Source organism: Bactrocera tryoni, unplaced genomic scaffold (assembly GCF_016617805.1).
Source record: "Bactrocera tryoni isolate S06 unplaced genomic scaffold, CSIRO_BtryS06_freeze2 scaffold_7, whole genome shotgun sequence".
Lineage (NCBI taxonomy): Eukaryota > Metazoa > Arthropoda > Insecta > Diptera > Tephritidae > Bactrocera > Bactrocera tryoni.
Genome location: NW_024396366.1, coordinates 18,400,474 through 18,427,865, shown reverse-complemented (window position 1 = coordinate 18,427,865; position 27,392 = coordinate 18,400,474). Strand labels below are relative to the sequence as shown.

At 45.8% G+C, this 27,392-nt stretch overlaps 1 protein-coding gene across 1 annotated transcript; it reads left to right on the top strand.

Moving 5' to 3' along the window:
- Positions 1-21,374: 21,374 nt before the first annotated feature.
- LOC120781826 lies at positions 21,375-26,843 on the top strand. The gene is given in 5 exon segments (XM_040114046.1): positions 21,375-23,107; positions 23,109-24,262; positions 24,294-24,506; positions 24,509-24,585; positions 24,588-26,843. Coding segments are annotated over 5 exon segments (5,433 nt in total).
- The last annotated feature ends 549 nt before the right edge of the window (positions 26,844-27,392 follow it).

The window sequence follows — 27,392 nt, the reverse complement described above, 5'->3', positions numbered from 1 at the left end:
TTGTTGTTCGGTGTGTTCCAGCAACAATCATCAAATACACAACTGCGACCGTTTTAAGGCACTTAGTGTGTCGCAACGCTTTGACCATGCAAAAAAGATGGGTCTCTGTATTAACTGCTTATCAAGGGGACATCAGTTATCGAACTGCGCATCAACTCCTAAGTGTAAGATTTGTAATCGTCAACACCAGTGCGACCACGACATGAAAACGACGGCCAGTGGCAAAAAGTCTTGCCTAAAAACCCAGAAAGACCCACGTAAACGAAGGAACGATCGAAGAAGCGCCCAAAAACGCAAACAAGAGACAACAAAGCAACAACATGGCCGCAAGCCAGAAAGGGAATGATAGGCCTAAACGACAAACAGAGGCCGTTAAAATAAAACCAGCAGAAGGGAATAGCTACGCCGAAGTCCTAAATAATATCCGTAGTAAGGTAGATCTTAAAGAAGCTGAGGTCAAGATCGAGGGGATCCGCAAAACAAGAGCCGGGGCCCTATTACTAGAGCTAGAGAAGGGGCAGTACACAAAGGCCAGCTTCTGTGAGGCACTTAAGTCCACACTTAAAGAGACTGCAACTGTCGCCGACCTCAAAACTAAGGCTACCATAGAAATCAGAGACCTCGACTCGCTCACCACAAAAGAGGAAGTTGCAGCGGCTGTCAAAGAAGCGCTACAAGACCCCACCGATGACTTATTAATTAATATAACAGCTCCAAACACAAGAGAGCAGGAAAGGGCATACATAACGATGGACCAAGATAGGGCAGACACACTGATGCGACAGGCACGCATCAAAATTGGATGGGTTTATTGCCGACTGCGGCTAAAAGAAACCCCCAAAAGGTGCTTCCGGTGCTTTGGACCAGGGCACTTAACCTGGGATTGCAAAGGGCCCGATAGAAGAGGGCAAGGTGTCTGCATTAAATGCGGCCAACCACGGCACAAATTAAAAGAGTGCACAAAGCCCCCTTCATGCTGCCGAATCACATTCCGGGCTCCGCAAAATGCTCGGTATATAGGAATTACCGAAACAGATGAAGATCCTACAAGCCAACATGCATAGATGCAAGGCCGCTGGCGCACTACTCTCGCAAATGGTGATGGAAAATGACTACGAGATAATCATCATAAGCGAGCAATACAAAAAGAAAGAGAGAGGTACATGGCTAGAAGATAGCAGTTCAACCGCCGCTATATGGCTACCACTAGGGAGTAACGCCACCACGGTAAGCCATGGGAACGGCAACGGTTTCGTGTGGGCCAAGTGCGAAATTTTTACAGTAATTAGCTGCTACTTGACGCCAAGCGATAGTACACAGGAATTCCAAGAAAAGCTCGACAATATAGAGGATACAGCCAGGACTATAGAAGGCCAATTGATTATCGCTCGAGACCTAAACGCCAGAGAGCCGTAGAGTGGGGTATGCCAAACACTGACTCGAGAGGAAAGAGAATTCTAGAAATGGCTGCGCGGCTAGGTCTAATAGTGCTCAACACGGGAAATGCAACCACGTTCAGAAGACCGGGATGCGAGGAAACCACACCAGACATCACCCTATCAACAGAACGCATGGCAGGCTCAATACATAATTGGAAAGTCCTGGAGAACTACACTGGCAGTGATCATCACTACATCTCTTTCATGATCGACACTGGGAGAAACGCTCAACAGCTCAGCAAAAATAGAGGAGCACGAAAGTCGAATATTTCGAAGCTAGTCACATCGAAATTAATCGCCGCAATAGACGAGCAGAACCCATCTAGCGATCCCTCCCTTACAGCAAGAAAAACAGTCGAGCACACAGTGCGCAATATAACCAAAGCCTGCCAAAAATCAATGCCCAAGGCTACCCACAGCAAACGTAAAGCAGCAGTTTACTGGTGGACTGAAAACATCGCCGAACTCAGACGCACATGCCTCCGTCTTCGCAGATCTTACACGAGATCCAGGCGCAGAGGAGCCGCACCCCAAGAAGCCGAGCAATACAAAGCAGCAAAAAAGGAGCTGAAGCACGCCATCGACGACAGTAAAAAGAAAAAATGGGAGGAGCTACGGGAGGATATAAACAGAAACCACTGGGGGCTAGGATACAAAATAGTGATGAAAAAACTCGGCGCACGAGCAAAGCCACCTGACGTAACCGCTGCCAAAATGGAACACATCGTAAACGCATTATTCCCCACACACGAAACAAGAGCCAGTGATCCAGAACAAACTCTAAGCACTGCAGAAATCCCCCAGTTCACCCTTGAAGAGCTGCAAGTAGCCACCGACAAGCTCAAGGCGAACAAATCACCCGGCCCGGACGGGATCCCAGCAGAAGTCCTCAAAATAATCGCTGCAGAACGCCCAGGAGTACTACTGAATATGTACAACGCCTGCTTTGAAGCCGGAATATTCCCTGAACCCTGGAAAAAGCAACGGCTGGTGCTAATCAGTAAGAGAAAAGGAGACCCCAATTCGCCATCAGCATACCGTCCTTTATGCATGCTCGACACAGCGGGAAAGCTGTAAGAAAGCCTACTTAAACCCAGACTCGAAGCGGCTATCAACGAAGCTGGAGGACTGTCCCCTAGACAACACGGCTTTAGATCCGGCAGATCAACCATAGGAGCCATAAAATGCGTCATAGAAAGCGTAGAAGCAGCACAGCGCAGATGGCATAAATACAAAAGAATAGTGTTGCTGGCGACTCTAGATGTCCGAAATGCCTTCAACAGCGCTAGATGGGTAGATATGATCGGCGCCCTCGAAAATAGCTTCAATATACCTGACTACCTCAGGGCTGTGGTGCGGAGCTACCTCAGTAACAGGAAACTGCTGTACGAAACTAAAGAGGGATCACGACAAAAAGCAGTGACGTCAGGGGCAGCACAAGTATCCATCCTAGGCCCAGACCTGTGTGACGAAATATTAAAACTAGAAATGCCAGATGAATCGTATCTAATCGGCTACGCGGACGACATTGCAGCAGTAATCACAGCAAGGGATACAGAAGAAGCGAGAAGAAAGCTGAACCAGGTCATGATACGGATGTAAGCATGGCTCGACACACACAGCCTCCAGCTCGCTACGGAGAAAACTGAGCTACTGCTGCTAACAAACAAGCACATACCTCTCGAGATAAGCATGCACACAACTACGGATATTCTTAGGACAAAAAAGGCAGTTAACTACCTAGGCGTAAGACTTGACCCCAGACTAACCTTCTGGGTACAAATCCAGCACGCCGCAGGTAAGGCAGCGAAGATCACGTCTCAACTGAGCCGATTAATGGCTAACATAGGAGGCCCCAGCCAAGGAAAGAGAAAGCTCCTAATGTCGACGACAATCAGCCTCCTATTATACGAAGTCGAAATTTGGGCAGACGCGCTTAGAAAGGAAAACCGGTTCCTTAGAGGGGGGGTTTTTAGTGACCTGCAAGTGGCACATACCGCTGCTGTGACGATAGCACCGACGATGCGGAAGGCATTTTCCACCCCCTCGCCCGCAAAAAAAAAAAAAAAAATCGTCAACACCATACGTTGTTACATCGATGGAATATACCAGATTCGTCAAATTCGTCTACTTCGACATCCGCTGTTCATACACACATGAACAATTCGTCATCGTTTGACAACATCGTCCTCGCCACAGCAGAGGTTCTAGTTCGCGACGTTTCCGGAAGCTATCATCTTGGCCGAGCTTTGCTGGATTCATGCTCACAAGTAAATTTCATAACTGAAGAATTTTCACAAAAACTGATGCTTCCACGTAGCAAACACAACATAGAGATTGAAAGTATTGGTAAGTCCTCTACCAATATCAAGCATAAAACTTCCACAAATATTAAGTCGCAAGCAACAAGCTTGGAGTTACCTCTCGATTTTTGCATTACGTCGCACATTGCCTATCATCCAGAACCGGAGATAGATACATCTACTTGGCATATTCCTCCAAATATTATACTTGCTGATCATCAATTTAATAAATCGAGGAAAATTGATTTACTCTTGGGGACAGAGAGCTTCTTTAGTTTACTTTCTGTAGGACAAATTAAACTTGGTAATAATCTTCCGATTTTACAGAAAACGTTATTAGGATGGGTCGTTTCGGGACGCTATCGAGCAAGCACTAACGCGCTTAATTCCAAATGCTTGTCTGCTTGTCTGCTTGTGAGGAGTCTATAGATTTAAAGTTGGAAAAATTGTGGCAAATTGAAGAAATTACAACAAAGCCGAACGTGTGGACACTTGAACAGCAAAGCTGTGAAAGATTATATAATGACACCGTTTCTCGAAGTCCTAACGGTAGGATCATAGTGAACATACCGTTCAAAGATGACTCTTCTTGCTTGAGTGAATCTTATAATACAGCTTTGCGACGATTTAATGCGCTAGAACGCCGATTGCAACAGTCCCCTATGCTCAAGAAAGAAAACGTAGCCTTCATGGATGAATATGAGAGTCTAGGCCACATGGAAGCACTATCCAATCCAAAATTGGAGGAACCTCACTACTATATCCCTCATCACTTCGTTTTGAAACCAAACAGCACTACAACGAAATTGAGTGTTGTATTTGATGCATCTTGTCGAACAACTACGCAAAAATCGATAAATGACATTCAAATGGTTGGACCTACAATTCTAAGCGAACTTGTAATTACCTTGCTTCGTTTTCGTATACATCGATTCGCTCTTACTGCAGACATCGTCAAAATGTATAGGCAGATACTAATCAATGAGGAACATCGAAGGTTCCAATACATTTTGTGGAGGAATTCGCCTCAAAGGAATATTCAGACATTTCAACTCAAAACTGTCACCTACGGAATGGGAGCCGCACCCTATCTTGCTGTGCGTAGTCTACACTACCTCGCGGATCAGTATGTGTCGCAATTTGTCGTTGGGTCAGATGTCGTCAAATCATCATTCTATGTCGACGATCTGCTGTGTGGAGCTGACTCACTTGCGGAGCTATCAAGGATAAAACATGAGGTAGCAGAGTTGCTAAAATTAGGTGGATTTGAGCTGTCAAAATGGCATTCCAACCACCAAAGTTTCAGAGTCGAACACACTGACAAGGATTTAAATCTTGATACTTCTGTCACCAGTGCTCTTGGCCTTAAATGGGATCAAATTAAATATCATTTTATGTTTTCATTTCTACCAAAGCATCGGCATGGAAAACTTTCGTCAACAATCTCTCGGATTTACCTTCTGTTAGAATTTCAAGGTATTGTTTATCTGCTAACATGAAGTCTTTACAAATACGTGGATTTTGTGATTCTTCGATACGTGCTTACGGCTGCGAAATATATATATATGTTGGTAATGTTAGCGTTCGCCTGTTTACGGCAAAATCACGAGTGGCACCAACTAAACGACAGTCACTCCCAAAATTGGAACTTTGCGGTGCACAACTACTTGCTCGACTTTTTGCAAAAATTAAGTCTACATTTTCTAATTACACTTTCGATACGTTTCTTTCGACAGATTCGCAAATTGTTCTTCACTGGCTTCAAATGCACTCAAGTACACTTTCAATCTTTGTTGGGAATAGAGTATCGGAGATTCAGGATTTGACTGTGGATGCTTGTTGGAGACATGTGCCAACGAAAAGCAATCCAGCAGACATTGTTTCCAGAGGAAGCACACCATTAGAACTCACAACTTCAATTTGGTTTAATGGTCTTGAGTTCCTATACGAAGATGAAAGAAAATGGCCTAATGGAAAAAGTAATGATGTTGACATGGAAATTGTTAATGCAGAAATGCGTAAATCAGTATTTAACATAATTGTAAACAATAATTATCTTCTTGAAGCGCTTGACAGGTACAGTACTCATACTCGAGAAGTGCGGGTTGTCTCATGGATGCTACGTTTTTACACTAGACTTAAAAAAGATAACACGAAAATGGTGGATGGACCACTTACTCCTGATGAACTACATCGCGCTTTGCTATGCATTGTTTGGAACGTTCAACAGCAGCATTACGCTGCAGACATTCGATTGTTGCAACGAAATAAATTGACAAATGGTATACTACGAAATTTGAATCCGTTCTTGGAAACAACTCAAGAATTTGAACTACTGAAGGTTGGAGGTAGACTTGAACTGGCCAATCTTCCAGAAAGCCAGAAACATCCTATTTTACTACCAAGATGTGGATTTGTTATGCGATATGTTCGATATCTACATATTAAAAACTACCATGCCGGACCTAAAGCGCTGGTGGCTTTAATTCGTTCACAATTCTGGATCGTCAACGCTCGTGATCTCACTAGACGTATTGTCCGATCATGTATTCATTGTGTGCGCTACAAACCGAAATTGCTTCAACATATGATGGGTAATCTTCCTGTTGAGCGATTAACACCAACACGCCCATTCTCTCGTTGCGGCGTCGATTTCTGTGGACCTGTCAACATCTATCTTCGCATCAGGGGCAAAATTCCCTATAAAGCTTATATTGCCATATTTGTTTGCTTCGCGACAAAGGCTGTCCACATCGAAGTCGTTTCTGACTTGTCTACGGATGCATTTTTGGCATCACTCAAACGAATGATTGGAAGAAGAGGTCTTCCATCAGATATTTATTCTGATAATGCAACTAATTTCGTCGGAGCTTACAGCAAACTTTCAGAACTGAAAGCTTTTCTTTTCAAGAAGGAAACCAAAGATGCCATCACAAATTATTGCGCTAATCAATTTATCAATTTTCATTTTATCCCTCCTAGGGCACCTCATTTTGGTGGCATTTGGGAGGCCGCAGTTAAATCAGCCAAAGAGCATTTGAATCGTAGCGTTATGAATACCAAGTTTACATACGAGGAACTCACTACAGCCTTAGTAGAAATAGAAGCAGTTCTAAATTCTCGGCCTCTATCACCACTTTCGTCTGACCCCAGCGACTACGAAGCTTTGACTCCAGGTCACTTCTTAACTGGTAGTACGCTTAAGAGTCTTCCAGAGCGAGCAGTAGCTGACAACGTCAATCAAATCAACAGATGGAATCAAATAACTGCCGTCAAACAAATATTTTGGAAACGTTGGTCACACGACTATATAAGCGATCTGCAAGCGAGAACAAAGTGGAACACTGACCATGGAAATGTTGGTAAAAACGCAATGGTTCTTATCCGCAAGGATGGCTAATTGGTCGTGCACGAGTCAGAGTGGTTGATGTGCGAACCTCAAAGGGTATAATTCGTCGCCCAATCCACAAGATTGCAGTTTTACCTGTTTGAAAGTCCTTTCAACGGGGCCGGGATGTTGGGTCACCTAACGTTACACCCTATTAGTTATTAAGTTATTTTAAGTTTAATCACTCATATATAAGAGCACAGACTCAATTGTACTAACAAACTAAGGTATTATAAATTGTACGTGCATAATGCTCCCACATAACTCATTTGTATATACACACGTATGTTTGTCTACATATGTTTGCAGCAACATAACAGCTAGAGTTTTTGTCACTCCTTTTGTGTGACTCTTTCGCTTGTTCATGCATATGGACATCCATCGAAAATATTAGCATAAGTCTAATCATTGTACCTAATTACATTTTTTACATTAAATAATATAGTCTACGGCTGACCAGCAAGGCGACAAGTTTGTTTTCCTCGTTCTTCTTTCAATTTAATTACATAGCCCAAATTCTCATATAAGTCATTGTTGTTTCGTTGAACTAACGCGGTTGGGAAAAACTCTTCCTGATCCTACAGTGCCTTTCTCTTACAATGGGCCACTTTGATGAAAAACTTCAACAAAAATTTTTGTATGAAACCATGATTGTAACTCAAAAACGTAATGATGCAGTTCGATTCGTATAGGGTTTCCCCCTATAACCGTCGAATTTGGTCTTGTCTTTTTTTTTGACTATCACAGTGTAATTGGCAATAATTTATTTAGCAAGTAGTCTATAGAGCTACTGATTATTTTTCGTATCATTTTATGCTTTTCTTGTGGCACAGATGTCGAGAGCTTACGTAGCGCATTGCACATCAATGGATGCACCGCAAGTTTTAAGAGTGGAAGGGGGGACAAAAAATTTAATACCTTTGGAATGACATGAATGAACAACCAATTTTTTTCAGATTATTAAAGCTGAATATTTTCCGCGTTGTGTCACATACTTTTCAGTTTTTTAGCGTGAAGAACACATGTAATCTTTCAATTGTTTAACAAAAAAATGTAAAATATTTTTATTTAAACAAATAGACCGTGAAAAAACAGCAATAATGTAGCACGAACATTTTTCATTGATTTCACAAAATTTCATCGATTTATCTCCAGTATTTTTTGAGAAAATAATCAGCTGTGACACATACATACTTATACTAACGACATCTAAGAGGTCATTTTTGCAGTTGTGCATTGGCGGGGTTATATAACTGCCGTTTCAAGTTACAAGCTGTATACCAGAATCCTTTGTCATATAAAAAGGTCCAAAAAAGATACATATGTCTTATAGATTTTACATCATAAATAATTTATAATTCCGCGAGACTTATAAATAAAAATTGTGAAAAGATTAATCTTTTTGTCTTCATTATATTTGTTAATAAAATTATTTTTATATTTTACTGTACCATATAACAATCAATTAAAGTATAAAAACTACTTGTTTAGATCATAAACATTCCTAGAAAAATTGATTTAGTTTGTTTTTTTCGTTGGAAAGAAGTTTAATAAGTGTTTATCAATAATTGAAAATAAAAATCATAAAACAAATTGTAATTGAATGAGCAATAAAAAAAACGGTGTTGATTCTATAAATTCGAGAACGGATCATTTTTGTAGAGAATTTAATTTCCTACAAAACCATACCAAGGGTTTTTTTATATTTGGTATTTTAAATTATCTATAACCAAAAAATGAATGAAAAAAAAATTTTTTTGACAAAAATTCTTATTTTTGCGAGCGCTAACTGAAAAATGAAGATAAAGGGCTCAAATTTTGACACAATTTTTTTTTCGTGACTCTCAACGAAATTTTGATATGGGAACGAAAAAAAAAATTGTTATTAATTTGGCACAGTATAATAGACAGTGGGACTAAATCACCGGCACATAAAACCAAACATCCTTCTAAAGCCCCCTAAGGAAAATAAAATGAGCGTATTCATACTATACTATAAAAAAACCAAATATAAACATTATTACAATATCTGTATTTCAAATACAATTTTGACATAATAAAACTATTCTTCTTCTTCTTAAGTGGCGTAGACACCGCTTACACGATTTTAGCCGAGTTAACAACAGCGCGCCAGTTGTTTCTTCTACGTGGCGCCAATTGGATATTCCAAGCGAAGTCAGGTTCTTCTCCACTTGGTCCTTCCAACGGAGTGGCAGTCTTCCTCTTCCTCTGCTTCCCCCGGCGGGCACTGCGTCGAATACTTTCAGAGCTGGAGTGTTTTCATCCATCCGGACAACATGACCTAGCCAGCGTAGCCGCTGTCTTTTAATTCGCTGAACTATGTCAATGTCGTCGTATATCTCGTACAGCTCATCGTTCCATCGAATGCGATATTCGCCGTGGCCAATGCGCAAAGGACCATAAATCCTTCGCAGAATTTTTCTCTCGAAAACTCGTAACGTCGACTCATCGGTTGTTGTCATCGCCAAAGCCTCTGCACCATACAGCAGGACGGGAATTATGAGCGACTTATAGAGTTTAGCTTTTGTTCGTCGAGAGAGGAATTTACTTTTCAATTGCCTACTCAGTCCGAAGTAGCACCTGTTGGCAAGAGCAATTCTGCGTTGGATTTCCAGGCTGACATTGTTGGTGGTGTTAATGCTGGTTCCTAAATAGACGAAATTATCTACAACTTCAAAGTTATGACTGTCAACAGTGACGTGAGAGCCAAGTCGCGAGTGCGACGATTGTTTGTTTGATGACAGGAGATATTTCGTTTTGCCCTCGTTCACTGCCAGACCCATTTTCTGTGCTTCCTTGTCCAGCCTGGAGAAAGCAGAACTAACGGCGCGGGTGTTGAGGCCGATGATATCAATATCATCGGCATGCGCCAGCAGCTGTACACTCTTATAGAAGATGGTACCTTCTCTATTTAGTTCTGTAGCTCGAACTATTTTCTGCAGAAGCAGGTTGAAGAAGTCGCACGATAGGGAGTCGCCTTGTCTGAAACCTCGTTTGGTATCGAACGGCTCGGAGAGTTCCTTTCCGATCCTGACGGAGCTTTTGGTGTTGCTCAACGTCAGTTTACACAGCCGTATTAGTTTTCGGGGATACCAAATTCAGACATCGCAGCATAAAGACAGCTCCTTTTCGTGCTGTCAAAAGCAGCTTTGAAATCGACGAAGAGGTGGTGTGTGTCGACTCTTCTTTCACGGGTATTTTCCAAGATTTGGCGCATGGTGAATATCTGGTCGGTTGTTTATTTTCCAGGTCTGAAGCCACACTGATAAGGTCCAATCAGTTTGTTGACGGTGGGCTTCAATCTTTCACACAATAAGCTCGATAGAACCTTATATGCGATGTTGAGGAGGCTAAACCCAAGGTAGTTGGCGCAGATTGTGGGGTCTCCTTTTTTATGGATTGGGCATAGCACACTTAATTTCTAATCGTTGGGCATGCCTTCGTCCGACCATATTTTACAAAGAAGCTGATGAATGCTCCTTATCAGTTCTTCGCCGCCGTGTTTGAATAGCTCGGCCGGCAATCCGTCGGCCCCTGCCGCTTTGTTGTTCTTCAGGCGGGCAATTGCTATTCGAACTTCTTCATGGTCGGGCAATGGAACGTCTGCTCCATCGTCATCGATTGGGGAATCGGGTTCGCCTTCTCCTGGCGTTGTGCGTTCACTGCCATTCAGCAGGCTGGAGAAGTGTTCCCTCCATAATTTAAGTATGCTCTGGGCATCGGTCACTAGATCACCTTCGGGGGTTCTACGAGAGTATGCTCCGGTCTTGAAACCTTCGAGCATTACCCCTGTCGGCCAGCTCATCAAGCTCTTCGTACTCACGCATTTCAGCCTCTTTTTCTGTCTACAAATGCGTCTCGCTTCCCTTTTCAACTCTCGGTATCTATCCCATCCCGCACGTAGGCAGCCTGTTTTCTCTCCGCTGCGACACGGCACTCCTCGTCGTAGCAGCTGTTCTTTTGCACTTTCCGAAAACCAATGGTTTCGGTTGCAGCTGTACGTAAGAAATTGGAAATGCCGTCCCACAGTTCCCTTATACCGAGTTATTGACGAGTGCTCTCAGAGAGCAGGAGTGCAAGCCGAGTAGAAAATCGTTCAGCTGTCTGTTATGATTGCAGCTTCTCGACGTCGAACCTTCCTTGTGTTTGTTGGGGTGCGTTTTTTGCTGCACAGAGGCGGGTGCGAATCTTGGCTGCCACAAGATAGTGGTCCGAGTCAATGTTAGGGCCTCGGAGTGCACGCACATCTAAAACACTGGAGACGTGTCTTCCGCCTATCACAACATGATCGATCTGGTTGGTAGTTTTTCGATCCGGAGACAGCCAGGTAGCTTGATGAATTTTTTTTGTGCTGGAATCTAGTACTACAGATAACCATATTTCGGGCTCCGGCGAAGTCGATCAGCCTCAACCCATTTGGGGATGTTTCGTCGTGGAGGCTGAATTTACCGACCGTAGTGCCAAATATACCTTCTTTGCCCACCTTGGCGTTAAAGTCGCCAAGCACGATTTTGACATCGTGGCGGGGGCAGCTCTCATAAGCGCACTCCAAGCGCTCATAGATGTCATCTTTGGTCACCTCGTCCTTCTCTTCCGTCGGGGCGTGGGCGCAAATCAGCGATATGTTGAAGAACCTCGCTTTGATGCGGATTGTGGCTAGACGTCCATTCACCGGAGTGAATGATAGTACTCGGCGACGGAGTCTCTCTCTCACCACGAATCCAACACCAAACTTGCGCTCCTTTATATGGCCACTGTAGTAAATGTCACAAGGACCTATTCGTCTCTGTCCTTGTCCCGTCCATCGCATTTCTTGGACGGCGGTGATGTCAGCCTTCACTCTAACGAGGACATCAACCAGCTGGGCAGCGGCACCTTCCCTTACCGGACATTCCAGGTGCGTGCCCTCAAATCGTAGTCCTTATTTCGTTTGTCATGGTCGTCATCAAAAGGGCGGTCTCTCATCCGAGGCTTGTTGCTTCCTTTCATTGGGGGTGTTTTTTTACGTGGCGGGTCCCAAACCCAGCGCACAAGCCTATGTAGGGAATGTTTCGCCTTCTTACATTAGCTCGCCTTCGAACGGATGTTCTTAAGCTACCCAGAGGAGACTTGGTCAAAGACCGGAAGTAGTGAGCTGCTTGAGCCATGTGTAAAATAATCGTTTCTGGCCACTCCCAAGTGAATGGCGATCAGAGAACTATCCTCACTTGCGTGAACTTCTACACATGACTCCATCCTCCAAATCAAACTGTATTTAATTTACGAGAAACCCGTAAACAGTTTGGTACAATATACATATATATCGAAATACATATACCAAATTAGTTGTATAGTTCCTAATGCCGACATAATCTGACATTTGTGAGCCACTAATTTAAAAACAAAAAGGCAAAAGGATTTATTTGCAAATACTTTCCAGCAATACATCTTATTTAAAAAAGCAATAAGCAGGATTGCATAGATCAAAATACAAAAAGAGAAACAAAAAAAACATATAAATGTACATATATGCAAAATTTCGTACTTTTCAAAACATGATTATGTATAATATATACATATTGTGAGAACTAAATATCTATACAGAATTTAGCCCACACAACCCATAAAGGCACACCCTATTGTTCACAACACAACGGGAAAACCACGCCACTTCTAGAAACACAAGAAGATTGAGAAACCAGACATACAGATGAAATGACAACAACAATGCATACGCAGCGGTAAAACCACGCCACGCAAGCAATACAGCGGGATACCACGAAGACGGAGAAATCAGACAAGCAGATAAAACAACAACAAGCATGCATACGCAGCGGTAAAACCACGCCACTGCCAGCAACATACGCCGTCCCAGCAACATACGCCATCCCAACGCAACATGTTGCGAATGTTTTAGCACGATTTATGATCAGGGAGTCAGCACGGGACTGTGACAGCGTACGCACGCTTGGCATCAGACTACGCAGTGAGTTTATCCTCTGGCTAGTCTTGATACCCTGACTTGTGAACGCGTCTGTTAAGGGTGAGCTTGGTAGTGAGTTTATCCTCTGACCAACTCAACCTTTAACATCGCGGCCGCTAACACAGTCTTCTGTGATCCGGGATCTCTACGCGGCAAAAGTGGTTAAAAGGACCTCTCCAACGTAGCAGAGGATCGTAAACGTGTACGCGTCATTGAAGCCTACACGAGCGCCGTCAGAAAGAGTTAAGCGTGGTCGTTGTAGCACGCGAGTGTCAACGTGTATACCAGGACAGCGTATTGAAGCCTACACGTGCGTCGGCAGAAGTAGCCGAGCGTAGTCGTCGTAGTACGCGAGCGTCAACGTATACGCCAGGACATCGTCATCGAAGCACATCAGGAGCACAGGCGGAAGTAGTCGAGCGCAGTCGTCGTTGCAGAAGAGCGTCAACGTGTACGCCAGGACACCGTCATTGGAGCCTACGACGAGCGCCGGCAGAAATAGATGAGCGTGGTCGTCGTACGCCAAAGTTTGGTGTCAGCGAAGCCAACGCGAGCGCCGGCAGAAGTAGCCGCGTGTGATCGTCGCGGTACAGGGCAGTAAGTCGTCTAGCGCCCAGAAGCGCAACAGAGCGGGAAACGGTATTGCCCTAACGGGCCACACAGAACCGTTACCCTGACAGCGTCGTCCTCGGGCGACGACAGTACAACGCAGAAGACTATTCTGTAACATAGATTAATATATGTATATTACATTTTACATATTAATATAAGTAAGTTGAATGAAATAAAGTACGATTCGCAGAGGAGCAACAGTATCTACAAATTTATTGTAACGAACCCTGGACACGGCGAGTATACCTCAGCAATTTATACTTGTAACAAGCAGGGGCAGAAAAAAGCTTCGTTACAATTGGCGCCCGAGCAGGGACCCTGCGGATCGTATAACATCAGGAAGCCATTTAACACGGAAATGGCAGATCTCATGTGGTTAGACAACGTGTCCAAGGAGCAACTAATCTCCTTCGCACAGAGTCTAGGAGTTGACCACATAGGCACCACGCGGGAGATTCGTAAGCACATAACTATACTGGCAGCCAAGGCGCATGAAGACCCCGAAATAGAGGAAAAATTTTTAAAGATGGAAGCTGTATACAAAACAAATGAGATCGCTTTACGAGACGAAGGCGATCAGAAGACAACACAACCATCAGACCAAGACAGAGGGCCCGGGAGCACTTTCGCAGAATCATCCCGGTTGCAACCACCACCAATAAACAGGTTGCTTCAACAGAACCACGTTGTCACATTCGCACCCATCATCGACCAGGTGAGGAAGTGGTCCGTGAAATACGACGGTGGGCGAGACCCACTAGCGTTCGTTGAGAGATTAGAAGAGCTCTCCGAAGTGTACATGATAAATGTGGACATCCTTCCGAGAACCATGCCCGAATTACTGTGCGGTACCGCTCTCCAATGGTATCGCAATAATAACGAACATTGGGAGAGTTGGACAACCTTCAAAAAGGACCTTCTGCGCTTCTTCCTACCAGCACGTTACTTCGAACGCCTCGAAGATAACATACAGCAACGAAGACAACACGTGCGAGAAAAATATAAAGACTACGTTCTGGCCATGCAGAACTTAATGCGACACGCTGGGTATAATCTGGAGGAGCGACTGGAAAGGATTTTTCGGAATAGTCACACCGATTATTTGCTCTACATTCGGCGACGAGATTTCGAGACGCTAGGCGAAATCATCACACTGGCAGAAGAGTACGAAGGGATATATGAAGGACAACGACGAGGAATAGAACCACCACGTCGCGAGATGACGAGACACATCATCGGTGACCACGAGGTGAGAAATGTAAGTAGGCCGTTACCACGTCCACCACAACATAACACTACGGTAGATGTGCATCACCAGCAACCATCTACGAGCAGAGCCTTCAGGTCGGGAAACATATGCTTGAGATGTGGCCAGGAAGGTCACTATGCTAGGAGATGTCGTAACCCCAAGAAGTTATTTTGCAGGGAGTGTAGCAGAGCGGATGTGCTAACCAAAGATTGTTGTCAACAACAGGGAAACGACCAAGGGTTTCGCCAAAGACAAGGCGCGGCGGACCCACGGATCTCAGCGCCGAACCACCAGTAATTTTGCATCAGGAACGAGGCCGACTATACGCTTTAATCATGCTTGGCGGAGAACCGGCGGAAGCCGTCATTGACACTGGCGCCTCGAAAAGTTTCGTATCACCACGAGTTGCAGAACATATGGACGCAACCAGGAATGGTAAGAAGGTGACCGTAGCTCTTGAAATACAAATGGCCGATGGCACCACGAGCAAGATCTTTGACGCCGTGGAGACCAACATTCAACTCGGACATACATCGCTAAAAGCAGTGCTACACGTGATGCCCGGAGCGATTGATGACGTCATACTCGGATTGGATACACTGGGGAACATGGGAGCTGTAGTATCCTGCGGAGGTCATCTGGTAGTGCTGAAAGCGTCTGATGGTCAGCAATCAACGGCCTCCCGCACCATGTCATCAGAAGCCGTAAGCAACGTGACCCTTACAACATCAGATACACGCCCGCGAAAACGCAGAAGGAAGAGGAAAAGAAGACGTAAGCTTAAGTGCAGGAGGGTCAATCGACTCGAGACTTCATCGACCGTCAACGAGCGAAACGAAGCAGCTCGCATACGGGACTTCCTGGACGAGAAACTTCGAAAATTCGAAAGCATGAGTGGAGTAACGACCGTGGCGGAGCATAAAATCACAATGACCGACCACCGGCCCATCAAGCAACGATATTTTCCAAGGAACCTAGCGATGCAGGCCATTATAAACGACGAGATCGACGAGCTGTTGTCGAAGGGATGTATCGAGCGCCGATTGTATTGGCCAGGAAGAAGAACGGTAAGTGGCGTTTATGCGTGGATTATCGGCAACTCAACGCCCGATCTGTACCCGACGCATACCCCTTACCTAGGATACAACACATACTTGACAAATTACGAAGATCAAGGTACATTAGTAGTCTGGACCTCAAGAACGGCTATTGGCAGATACATTTGGAGCGAGGCAGCCGCCCATATACAGCCTTCACCGTACCTGGGCGTGGCCTATTTCAATGGCGTGTCATGCCATTCGGCTTACACTCGGCACCAGCGACGTTCCAGAGAGTTCTCGACCAGGTCATAGGCCCTGAGATGGAACCACACGCCTTCGCCTACCTTGACGATATAATCGTCATAGGCTCTACATTCGAGGAACATATAAGAAATTTACGAAAGGTACTGCAGAGACTACAGCAGAACAACCTTCGAATTAACCCTGAAAAGTGCGAGTTCTTCAAGAAGGAACTCCGATATTTAGGTCATGTGATCAGTGACAAAGGCATTCACACCGATCCCGGGAAAGTTGCAGCAATCCAGGAACTGAAGCCCCCAACTAACGTGAAAGAAGTACGTCAATATCTTGGGATAGCCTCCTGGTATCGCCGCTTTGTACCCGACTTCTCGACCATGAGCCAGCCGCTCACAGCACTCTTGAAGAAAGGGAAACACTGGAAGTGGGGTGCTGAGCAACAATCGGCATTTGAAAGTATCAAGCGAAAGTTAACGGAGGCTCCCGTCCTGGCATGTCCGGATTTCAGCCAGACATTCACGTTGCGAAGATCGGCCTTGAAGCTGTGCTGACACAGAATCTGGAAGGAGGCGAACGCGTAATAGCCTACGCCAGCCGAAAATTAAACGAGGCGGAGAAAAACTATTCAGCTACCGAAAAGGAATGCCTCGCCATAGTCTGGGGAATTCGGAAAATGAGACCCTACCTAGAGGGATATCGATTTAAGGTGATCACCGATCATATGTCATTGAAGTGGTTGAATTCCATAGAAAGCCCTTCCGGTCGTATAGCACGATGGGCTTTAGAATTACAGCAACATACCTTCGACATCGAGTATCGTAAAGGGAAACTAAACTACGTAGCAGACGCACAGTCCCGACAGCCGCTAGAGACCATAAGGCAAGCGACGACGATGGCTCCACAATGTAAATGGTGGCGAAAGCGACTAGAGGAAGTTCGCGCAAATCCAGAGAAGTACGCGGATTACATGGAAAAGGATGGCCAACTTTATCGCCACATTCCGTGTCGATCCCAGGATGAAGAGGCTGTACCCTGGAAGTTATGTGTGCCTAAACCCTCCGCATAAGGGTGTTACAAGAGAACCACGATATACCTAGTGCCGGACACATGGGCATACGCCGGACAGTAGCCCGAGTCGCCAATCGATATTACTGGCCGGGAATGTACCGCGACATTAGCCAGTACGTACGCCAGTGTGAGTCCTGCCAGAAATACAAGGAAGGACAGCAGAGACCAGCAGGGAAGATGCTTTCACAGGTGGCACAAGAGCCGTTTGCCACAGCTTGCACCGACTTTATAAGACCCTTACCGCTATCAACCCATGGCAATACAATGCTACTGGTGTTTTTCGACCGCTTCAGCAACCGGGTTGAATTAGTCCCCATGAGGCGCGCTACAGCTGAAGGACTTCGTCGCGCATTTCGAGAAAGAATCCTCGCAAGATTTGGTGTTCCGAAGATTCTTATTTCGGACAATGGTGTTCAATATACTAGTACACTATGGCAACGTTATCTAAAGGAATTAGGGGTGCGCCAGCAATTCACCGCACCTTATACCCCTCAAGAGAATCCCACGGAAAGGGTAAACCGTACGATCAAACGAATTATCGCACAACTCAGCAAATCTCGACACCAGCAATGGGACGATTTTCTCCCAGAGATCGAGCTCGCAGTAAATTCCAGCATCTCGGCCTCCACAGGGTATAGCCCGGCATTTCTCGTACAAGGACGAGAACCGCGACTGCCAAAGGCCCTCTTCGACGAAGTTAATATCGGCACAGGTATGATGCCCACGACGGCTGAAGAGAAATATAACAGGATGCAGGAAGCCTTCCGAATCGTTCGACAAAACATGGAGAGAGCGTCTACGGACCAAGCCCGCCATTATAATCTGAGGCGTAGAAAATGGACCCCCGCGATCGGAGAGCTAGTTCTCGCGAAGGAGCATCACCTTTCTAAAGCCGCGGACGGTTTCGCCGCAAAGTTAGCCCCGAAGTACGACGGTCCTTATAAAATCCTGAGATACATTTCACCAGTTATCGTACATGTTCGAAAGATTCACAGCGACAAGGAGAAAACAGTGAACATCATCGAATTGAAGTTGTACAACACAGCAGTGTAAACAAAAAAAACAAAAAAAAAACAATTACAATTAATTGAAAATAACAAAAAACAAATTTTTACAAAAATTTTAACTGAACCCAATTGAAAATGAAATTTGAATGGAAATTAAATGGGAAAAAGAAAAAAAAAACATTAAACAAGTCAAAAAAAAAAATATATATACAAAATATACATACATGTATATACTTATAGGCGTAAGTCTTAGAATTTTTCTCTAAACCAAATGACCATTGTAAACGCAAATGTATATATACTCTTAGGCGTAAGTCTTAGATTTTTTTTTTTTATCAAATCAACATTGTAAATTAGCAATTTTTTTTTTCTCTAATTTAAATAACCATTGTAGATTAACAATGGAATGAATAGAATTTTGCACGAAATGCAAAACTCTCCGAAGTGGGAAGGGGAGTATGAGAACTAAATATCTATACAGAATTTAGCCCACACAACCCATAAAGGCACACCCTATTGTTCACAACACAACGGGAAAACCACGCCACTTCTAGAAACACAAGAAGATTGAGAAACCAGACATGCAGATGAAATGACAACAACAGTGCATACGCAGCGGTAAAACCACGCCACGCAAGCAATACAGCGGGATACCACGAAGACGGAGAAATCAGACAAGCAGATAAAACAACAACAAGCATGCATACGCAGCGGTAAAACCACGCCACTGCCAGCAACATACGCCGTCCCAGCAACACACGCCATCCCAACGCAACATGTTGCGAATGTTTTAACACGCAGCACAGGCTTGCTGGGGAGTTAGGTGATCGATGATCAGGGAGTCAGCACGGGACTGTGACAGCGTACGCACGCTTGGCATCAGACTACGCAGTGAGTTTATCCTCTGGCTAGTCTTGATACCCTGACTTGTGAACGCCGTCTGTTAAGGGTGAGCATGGTAGTGAGTTTATCCTCTGACCAACTCAACCTTTAACACCGCGGCCGCTAACACAGTCTTCCGTGATCCGGGATCTCTACGCGTGTGATTTAAGTCGTCAAGTGAGTGACAGCCTACGCGAGCGCCGGCAGAAAGAGCGGAGCGTAGTCGTTGTAGCACGCGAGTGTCAACGTGGCCGCATCAGGACAGCGTATTGAAGCCTACACGAGCGCCGGCAGAAGTAGCCGAGCATAGTCGTCGTAGCACGCGAGCGTCAACGTATATGCCCGGACATCGTCATCGAAGTTTACAGGAGCGCGGGCAGAAATAGTCGAGCGCAGTCGTCGTTGCAGAAGAGCGTCAACGTGTACGCCAGGACACCGTCATTGGCTACACGGCGCCGGCGAAATGGAGCGTCAACGTACATCAGAGGATTGGTGTCAGCAGAAGCCAACGCGAGCGCCGGCAGAAGTAGCCGCGTGTGATCGTCGCGGTACAGGGCAGTAAGTCGTCTAGCGCCCAGAAGCGCAACAGAGCCGGAAACGGTATTGCCCTAACGGGCCACACAGAACCGTTACCCTGACAGCGTCGTCCCCGGGCGACGACAGTACAACGCAGAAGACTATTCTGTAACAAAGTAGATTAATATATGTATATTACATTTTACATATTAATATAAGTAAGTTGAATGAAATAAAGTACGATTCGCAGAGGAGCCCCAGTATCTACAAATTTATTGTAACGAACCCTGGACACGGCGAGTATACCTCAGCAATTTATACTTGTAAGAAGCAGGGGCAGAAAAAAAGCTTCGTTACAATTGGCGCCCGAGCAGGGACCCTGCGGATCGTATAACATCCGGAAGCCATTTAACACGGAAATGGCAGATCTCATGTGGTTAGACAACGTGTCTAAGGAGCAACTAATCTCCTTCGCACAGAGTCTGGGAGTTGACCACATAGGCACCACGCGGGAGATTCGTAAGCGCATAACTATACTGGCAGCCAAGGCGCACGAAGACCCCGAAATAGAGGAAAAATTTTCAAAGATGGAAGCTGCATACAAAACAAATGAGATCGCTTTACGAGACGAAGGTGATCAGAAGACAACATTACCAGCAGACCAAGACAGAGGGTCCGGGAGCACTTTCGCAGAATCATCACATCTGCAACCACCACTAATAAACAGGTTACTTCAACGGAACCACTTTGTCACATTCGCACCCATCATCGACCAGGTGAGGAAGTGGTCCGTGAAATACGACGGTGGGCGAGACCCACTAGCGTTCGTTGAGAGATTAGAGGAGCTCTCCGAAGTGTACATGATAAAAGTGGACATCCTTCCGAGAACCATGCCCGAATTACTAAGCGGTACCGCTCTCCAATGGTATCGCAACAATAACGAACATTGGGAGAGTTGGACAACCTTCAAAAAGGACTTTCTGCGCTTCTTCCTACCAGCACGTTACTTCGAACGCCTCGAAGATAACATACGGCAACGAAGACAACAGGTGCGAGAAAAATATAAAGACTACGTTCTGGCTATGCAGAACTTAATGCGACACGCTGGGTATAATCCGGAGGAGCGACTGGAAAGGATTTTTCGGAATAGTCACACCGATTATCTGCTCTACATTCGGCGGCGAGATTTCGAGACGCTAGCCGAACTCATCACACTGGCAGAAGAGTACGAAGGGATATATGAAGGGCAACGACGAGGAATAGAACCACCACGACGCGAGATGACGAGACACATCATAGGTGACCACGAGGTGAGAAATGTAAGCAGGCCGTTACCACGTCCACCACAACATAACACTACGGTAGATGTGCATCACCAGCAACCATCTACGAGCAGAGCCTTCAGGCCGGGAAACATATGCTTGAGATGTGGCCAGGAAGGTCACTATGCTAGGAGATGCCGTAACCCCAAGAAGTTATTTTGCAGGGAGTGTGGCAGAGCGGATGTGCAGGGATGAACAGGGAAACGACCAAGGGTTTCGTCAAAGACAACGCGGTGGACCCACGGAACTCAGCGCCGAACCACCAGTAATTTTGCATCAGGAACGAGGCCGACTATACGCTTTAATCATGCTTGGCGGAGAACTGGCCGAAGCCGTCATTGACACTGGCGCCTCGAAAAGTTTCGTATCACTACGAGTTGCAGAACATATGGCAACCAGGAATGGTAAGAAGGTGACCGTAGCTCTTGAAATACAAATGGCCGATGGCACCACGAGCAAGATCTTTGACGCCGTGGAGACCAACATTCAACTCGGACAGACATCGCTAAAAGCAGTGCTACACGTGATGCCCGGAGCGATTGATGACGTCATACTCGGATTGGATACACTGGGGAACATGGGAGCTGTAGTATCCTGCGGAGGTCATCAGGTAGTGCTGAAAGCATCAGATGGTCAGAAATCAACTGCCTCCCGCACCATGTCATCAGAAGCCGTAAGCAACGTGACCCTTACAACACCAGACACACGCCCGCTAAAACGCAGAAGGAAGAGGAAAAGAAGACGTAAGCTTAAGTGCAGGAGGGTCAATCGACTCGAGACTTCATCGACCGCCAACCAGCGAAACGAAGCAGCTCGCATACGTGACTTCCTGGACGAGGAACTTCGAAAATTCGAAAGCATGAGTGGAGTAACGACCGTGGCGGAGCACAAAATCACTATGACCGACGACCGGCCCATCAAGCAACGATATTTTCCAAGGAACCCAGCGATGCAGGCCATTATAAACGACGAGATCGACGAGCTGTTGTCGAAGGGATGTATCGAGCCGTCTCACAGCCCACACAGCGCGCCGATTGTATTGGCCAGGAAGAAGAACGGTAAGTGGCGTTTATGCGTGGATTATCGGCAACTCAACGCCCGATCTGTACCCGACGCGTACCCCTTACTTAGGATACAACACATACTTGGCAAGTTACGAAGAGCAAGGTACATTAGTAGTCTGGACCTCAAGAACGGCTACTGGCAGATACCTTTGGAGCGAGGCAGCCGCCCATATACAGCCTTCACCGTACCTGGGCGTGGCCTATTTCAATGGCGTGTCATGCCATTCGGCTTACACTCGGCACCAGCGACGTTCCAGAGAGTACTCGACCAGGTCATAGGCCCGGAGATGGAACCACACGCCTTCGCCTACCTTGACGATATAATCGTCATAGGCTCTACATTCGAGGAACATATAAGAAATTTACGAAAGGTACTGCAGAGACTACAGCAGAACAACCTTCGAATTAACCCTGAAAAGTGCGAATTTTTCAAGAAGGAACTCCGATATTTAGGTCATGTGATCAGTGACAAAGGCATTCACACCGATCCCGAGAAAGTTGCAGCAATCCAGGAACTGAAGCCCCCAACTAACGTGAAAGAAGTACGTCAATATCTTGGGATAGCCTCCTGGTATCGCCGCTTTGTACCCGACTTCGCGACCATGAGCCAGCCGCTCACAGCACTCTTGAAGAAAGGGAAACACTGGAAGTGGGGTTCTGAGCAACAATCGGCATTTGAAAGTATCAAGCGAAAGTTAACGGAGGCTCCCGTCCTGGCATGTCCGGATTTCAGCCAGACATTCACGTTGCAGACGGACGCTAGCAACATCGGCCTTGGAGCTGTGCTGACACAGAATCTGGAAAGAGGCGAACGCGTAATAGCCTACGCCAGCCGAAAATTAAACGAGGCGGAGAAAAACTATTCAGCTACCGAAAAGGAGTGCCTCGCCATAGTCTGGGGAATTCGGAAAATGAGACCCTACCTAGAAGGATATCAATTTAAGGTGATAACCGATCATATGTCACTGAAGTGGCTGCATAGAAAGCCCTTCCGGTCGTATAGCACGATGGGCTTTAGAATTACAGTAGTATACCTTCGACATCGAGTATCGTAAAGGGAAACTCAACCAAGTACCAGACGCACTGTCCCGACAGCCGCTAGAGACCATAAGGCAAGCGACGACGATGGCTCCACAGTGTAAATGGTGGCGAAAGCGAGTAGAGGAAGTTCGCGCAAATCCAGAGAAATACGCGGATTACATGGAAAAGGATGGCCAACTTTATCGCCACATTCCGTGTCGATCCCAGGACGAAGAGGCTGTACCCTGGAAGTTTTGTGTGCCTAAACCCCTCCGCATAAGGGTGTTACAAGAGAACCATGATATACCTAGTGCCGGACACATGGCCATACGCCGGACAGTAGCCCGAATCGCCAATCGATATTACTGGCCAGGAATGCACCGCGACATTAGCCAGTACGTATGCCAGTGTGAGTCCTGCCATAAATACAAGGAAGGACAGCAGAGACCAGCAGGGAAGATGCTTTCACAGGTGGCACAAGAGCCGTTTGCCACAGTTTGCACCGACTTTATAGGACCCTTACCGCGATCAACCCATGGCAATACAATGCTACTGGTATTTTTCGACCACTTCAGCAAGTGGGTTGAATTAGTCCCCATGAGGCGCGCTACAGCTGAAGGACTTCGTCGCGCATTTCGAGAAAGAATCCTCGCAAGATTTGGTGTTCCGAAGATTCTTATTTCGGACAATGGTGTTCAATATACTAGTACACTATGGCAACGTTATCTAAAGGAATTAGGAGTGCGCCAGCAATTCACCGCACCTTATACCCCTCAAGAGAATCCCACGGAAAGGGTAAACCGTACGATCAAACGAATTATCGCGCAACTCAGCAAATCTCGACACCAGCAATGGGACGATTTTCTCCCAGAGATCGAGCTCGCAGTAAATTCCAGCATCTCGGACTCCACAGGGTATAGCCCGGCATTTCTCGTACAAGGAAGGGAACCGCGACTGCCAAAGGCCCTCTTCGACGAAGTTAATATCGGCACAGGTATGATGCCCACGACGGCTGAAGAGAAATATAACAGGATGCAGGAAGCCTTCCGAATCGTTCGACAAAACATGGAGAGAGCGTCTACGGACCAAGCCCGCCATTATAATCTGAGGCGTAGAAAATGGACCCCCGCGAAACGAAGCAGCTCGCATACGGGACTTCCTGGACGAGAAACTTCGAAAATTCGAAAGCATGAGTGGAGTAACGACCGTGGCGGAGCATAAAATCACAATGACCGACCACCGGCCCATCAAGCAACGATATTTTCCAAGGAACCTAGCGATGCAGGCCATTATAAATGACGAGATCGACGAGCTGTTGTCGAAGGGATGTATCGAGCGCCGATTGTATTGGCCAGGAAGAAGAACGGTAAGTGGCGTTTATGCGTGGATTATCGGCAACTCAACGCCCGATCTGTACCCGACGCATACCCCTTTACCTAGGATGTGTGCAACACATACTTGACAAATTACGAAGATCAAGGTACATTAGTAGTCTGGACCTCAAGAACGGCTATTGGCAGATACATTTGGAGCGAGGCAGCCGCCCATATACAGCCTTCACCGTACCTGGGCGTGGCCTATTTCAATGGCGTGTCATGCCATTCGGCTTACACTCGGCACCAGCGACGTTCCAGAGAGTTCTCGACCAGGTCATAGGCCCTGAGATGGAACCACACGCCTTCGCCTACCTTGACGATATAATCGTCATAGGCTCTACATTCGAGGAACATATAATAAATTTACGAAAGGTACTGCAGAGACTACAGCAGAACAACCTTCGAATTAACCCTGAAAAGTGCGAGTTCTTCAAGAAGGAACTCCGATATTTAGGTCATGTGATCAGTGACAAAGGCATTCACACCGATCCCGGGAAAGTTGCAGCAATCCAGGAACTGAAGCCCCCAACTAACGTGAAAGAAGTACGTCAATATCTTGGGATAGCCTCCTGGTATCGCCGCTTTGTACCCGACTTCGCGACCATGAGCCAGCCGCTCACAGCACTCTTGAAGAAAGGGAAACACTGGAAGTGGGGTGCTGAGCAACAATCGGCATTTGAAAGTATCAAGCGAAAGTTAACGGAGGCTCCCGTCCTGGCATGTCCGGATTTCAGCCAGACATTCACGTTGCAGACGGACGCTAGCAACATCGGCCTTGGAGCTGTGCTGACACAGAATCTGGAAGGAGGCGCACGCGTAATAGCCTACGCCAGCCGAAAATTAAACGAGGCGGAGAAAAACTTTTCAGCTACCGAAAAGGAGTGCCTCGCCATAGTCTGGGGAATTCGGAAAATGAGACCCTACCTAGAAGGATATCGATTTAGGGTGATCACCGATCATATGTCATTGAAGTGACTGAATTCCATAGAAAGCCCTTCCGGTCGTATAGCACGATGGGCTTTAGAATTGCAGCAGCATACCTTCGACATCGAGCATCGTAAAGGGAAACTCAACCAAGTAGCAGACGTACTGTCCCAACAGCCGCTAGAGACCATAAGGCAAGCGACGACGATGGCTCCACAATGTAAATGGTGGCGAAAGCGACTAGAGGAAGTTCGCGCAAATCCAGAGAAGTACGCGGATTACATGGAAAAGGATGGCCAACTTTATCGCCACATTCCGTGTCGATCCCAGGATGAAGAGGCTGTACCCTGGAAGTTATGTGTGCCTAAACCCCTCCGCATAAGGGTGTTACAAGAGAACCACGATATACCTAGTGCCGGACACATGGGCATACGCCGGACAGTAGCCCGAGTCGCCAATCGATATTACTGGCCGGGAATGTACCGCGACATTAGCCAGTACGTACGCCAGTGTGAGTCCTGCCAGAAATACAAGGAAGGACAGCAGAGACCAGCAGGGAAGATGCTTTCACAGGTGGCACAAGAGCCGTTTGCCACAGTTTGCACCGACTTTATAGGGCCCTTACCGCGATCAACCCATGGCAATACAATGCTACTGGTTTTTTTCGACCGCTTCAGCAAGTGGGTTGAATTAGTCCCCATGAGGCGCGCTACAGCTGAAGGACTTCGTCGCGCATTTCGAGAAAGAATCCTCGCAAGATTTGGTGTTCCGAAGATTCTTATTTCGGACAATGGTGTTCAATATACTAGTACACTATGGCAACGTTATCTAAAGGAATTAGGAGTGCGCCAGCAATTCACCGCACCTTATACCCCTCAAGAGAATCCCACGGAAAGGGTAAACCGTACGATCAAACGAATTATCGCGCAACTCAGCAAATCTCGACACCAGCAATGGGACGATTTTCTCCCAGAGGAAGGGAACCGCGACTGCCAAGGAAGGGAACCGCGACTGCCAAAGGCCCTCTTCGACGAAGTTAATATCGGCACAGGTATGATGCCCACGACGGCTGAAGAGAAATATAACAGGATGCAGGAAGCCTTCCGAATCGTTCGACAAAACATGGAGAGAGCGTCTACGGACCAAGCCCGCCATTATAATCTGAGGCGTAGAAAATGGACCCCCGCGATCGGAGAGCTAGTTCTCGCGAAGGAGCATCACCTTTCTAAAGCCGCGGACGGTTTCGCCGCAAAGTTAGCCCCGAAGTACGACGGTCCTTATAAAATCCTGAGACACATTTCACCAGTTATCGTACATGTTCGAAAGATTCACAGCGACAAGGAGAAAACAGTGAACATCATCGAATTGAAGTTGTACAACACAGCAGTGTAAACAAAAAAAACAAAAAAAAAACAATTACAATTAATTGAAAATAACAAAAAACAAATTTTTACAAAAATTTTAACTGAACCCAATTGAAAATGAAATTTGAATGGAAATTAAATGGGAAAAAGAAAAAAAAAAACATTAAACAAGTCAAAAAAAAAAATATATATACAAAATATACATATATGTAAATACTTATAGGCGTAAGTCTTAGAATTTTTCTTTAAGCCAAATGACCATTGTAAACGCAAATGTATATATACTCTTAGGCGTAAGTCTTAGATTTTTTTGTATATCAAATCAACATTGTAAATTAGCAAATTTTTTTTTTCTCTAATTTAAATAAATTAACAATGGAATGAATAGAATTTTGCACGGAATGCAAAACTCTCCGAAGTGGGGGGGGTGAGAACTAAATATCTATACAGAATTTAGCCCACACAACCCATAAAGGCACACCCTATTGTTCACAACACAACGGGAAAACCACGCCACTTCTAGAAACACAAGAAGATTGAGAAACCAGACATGCAGATGAAATGACAACAACAATGC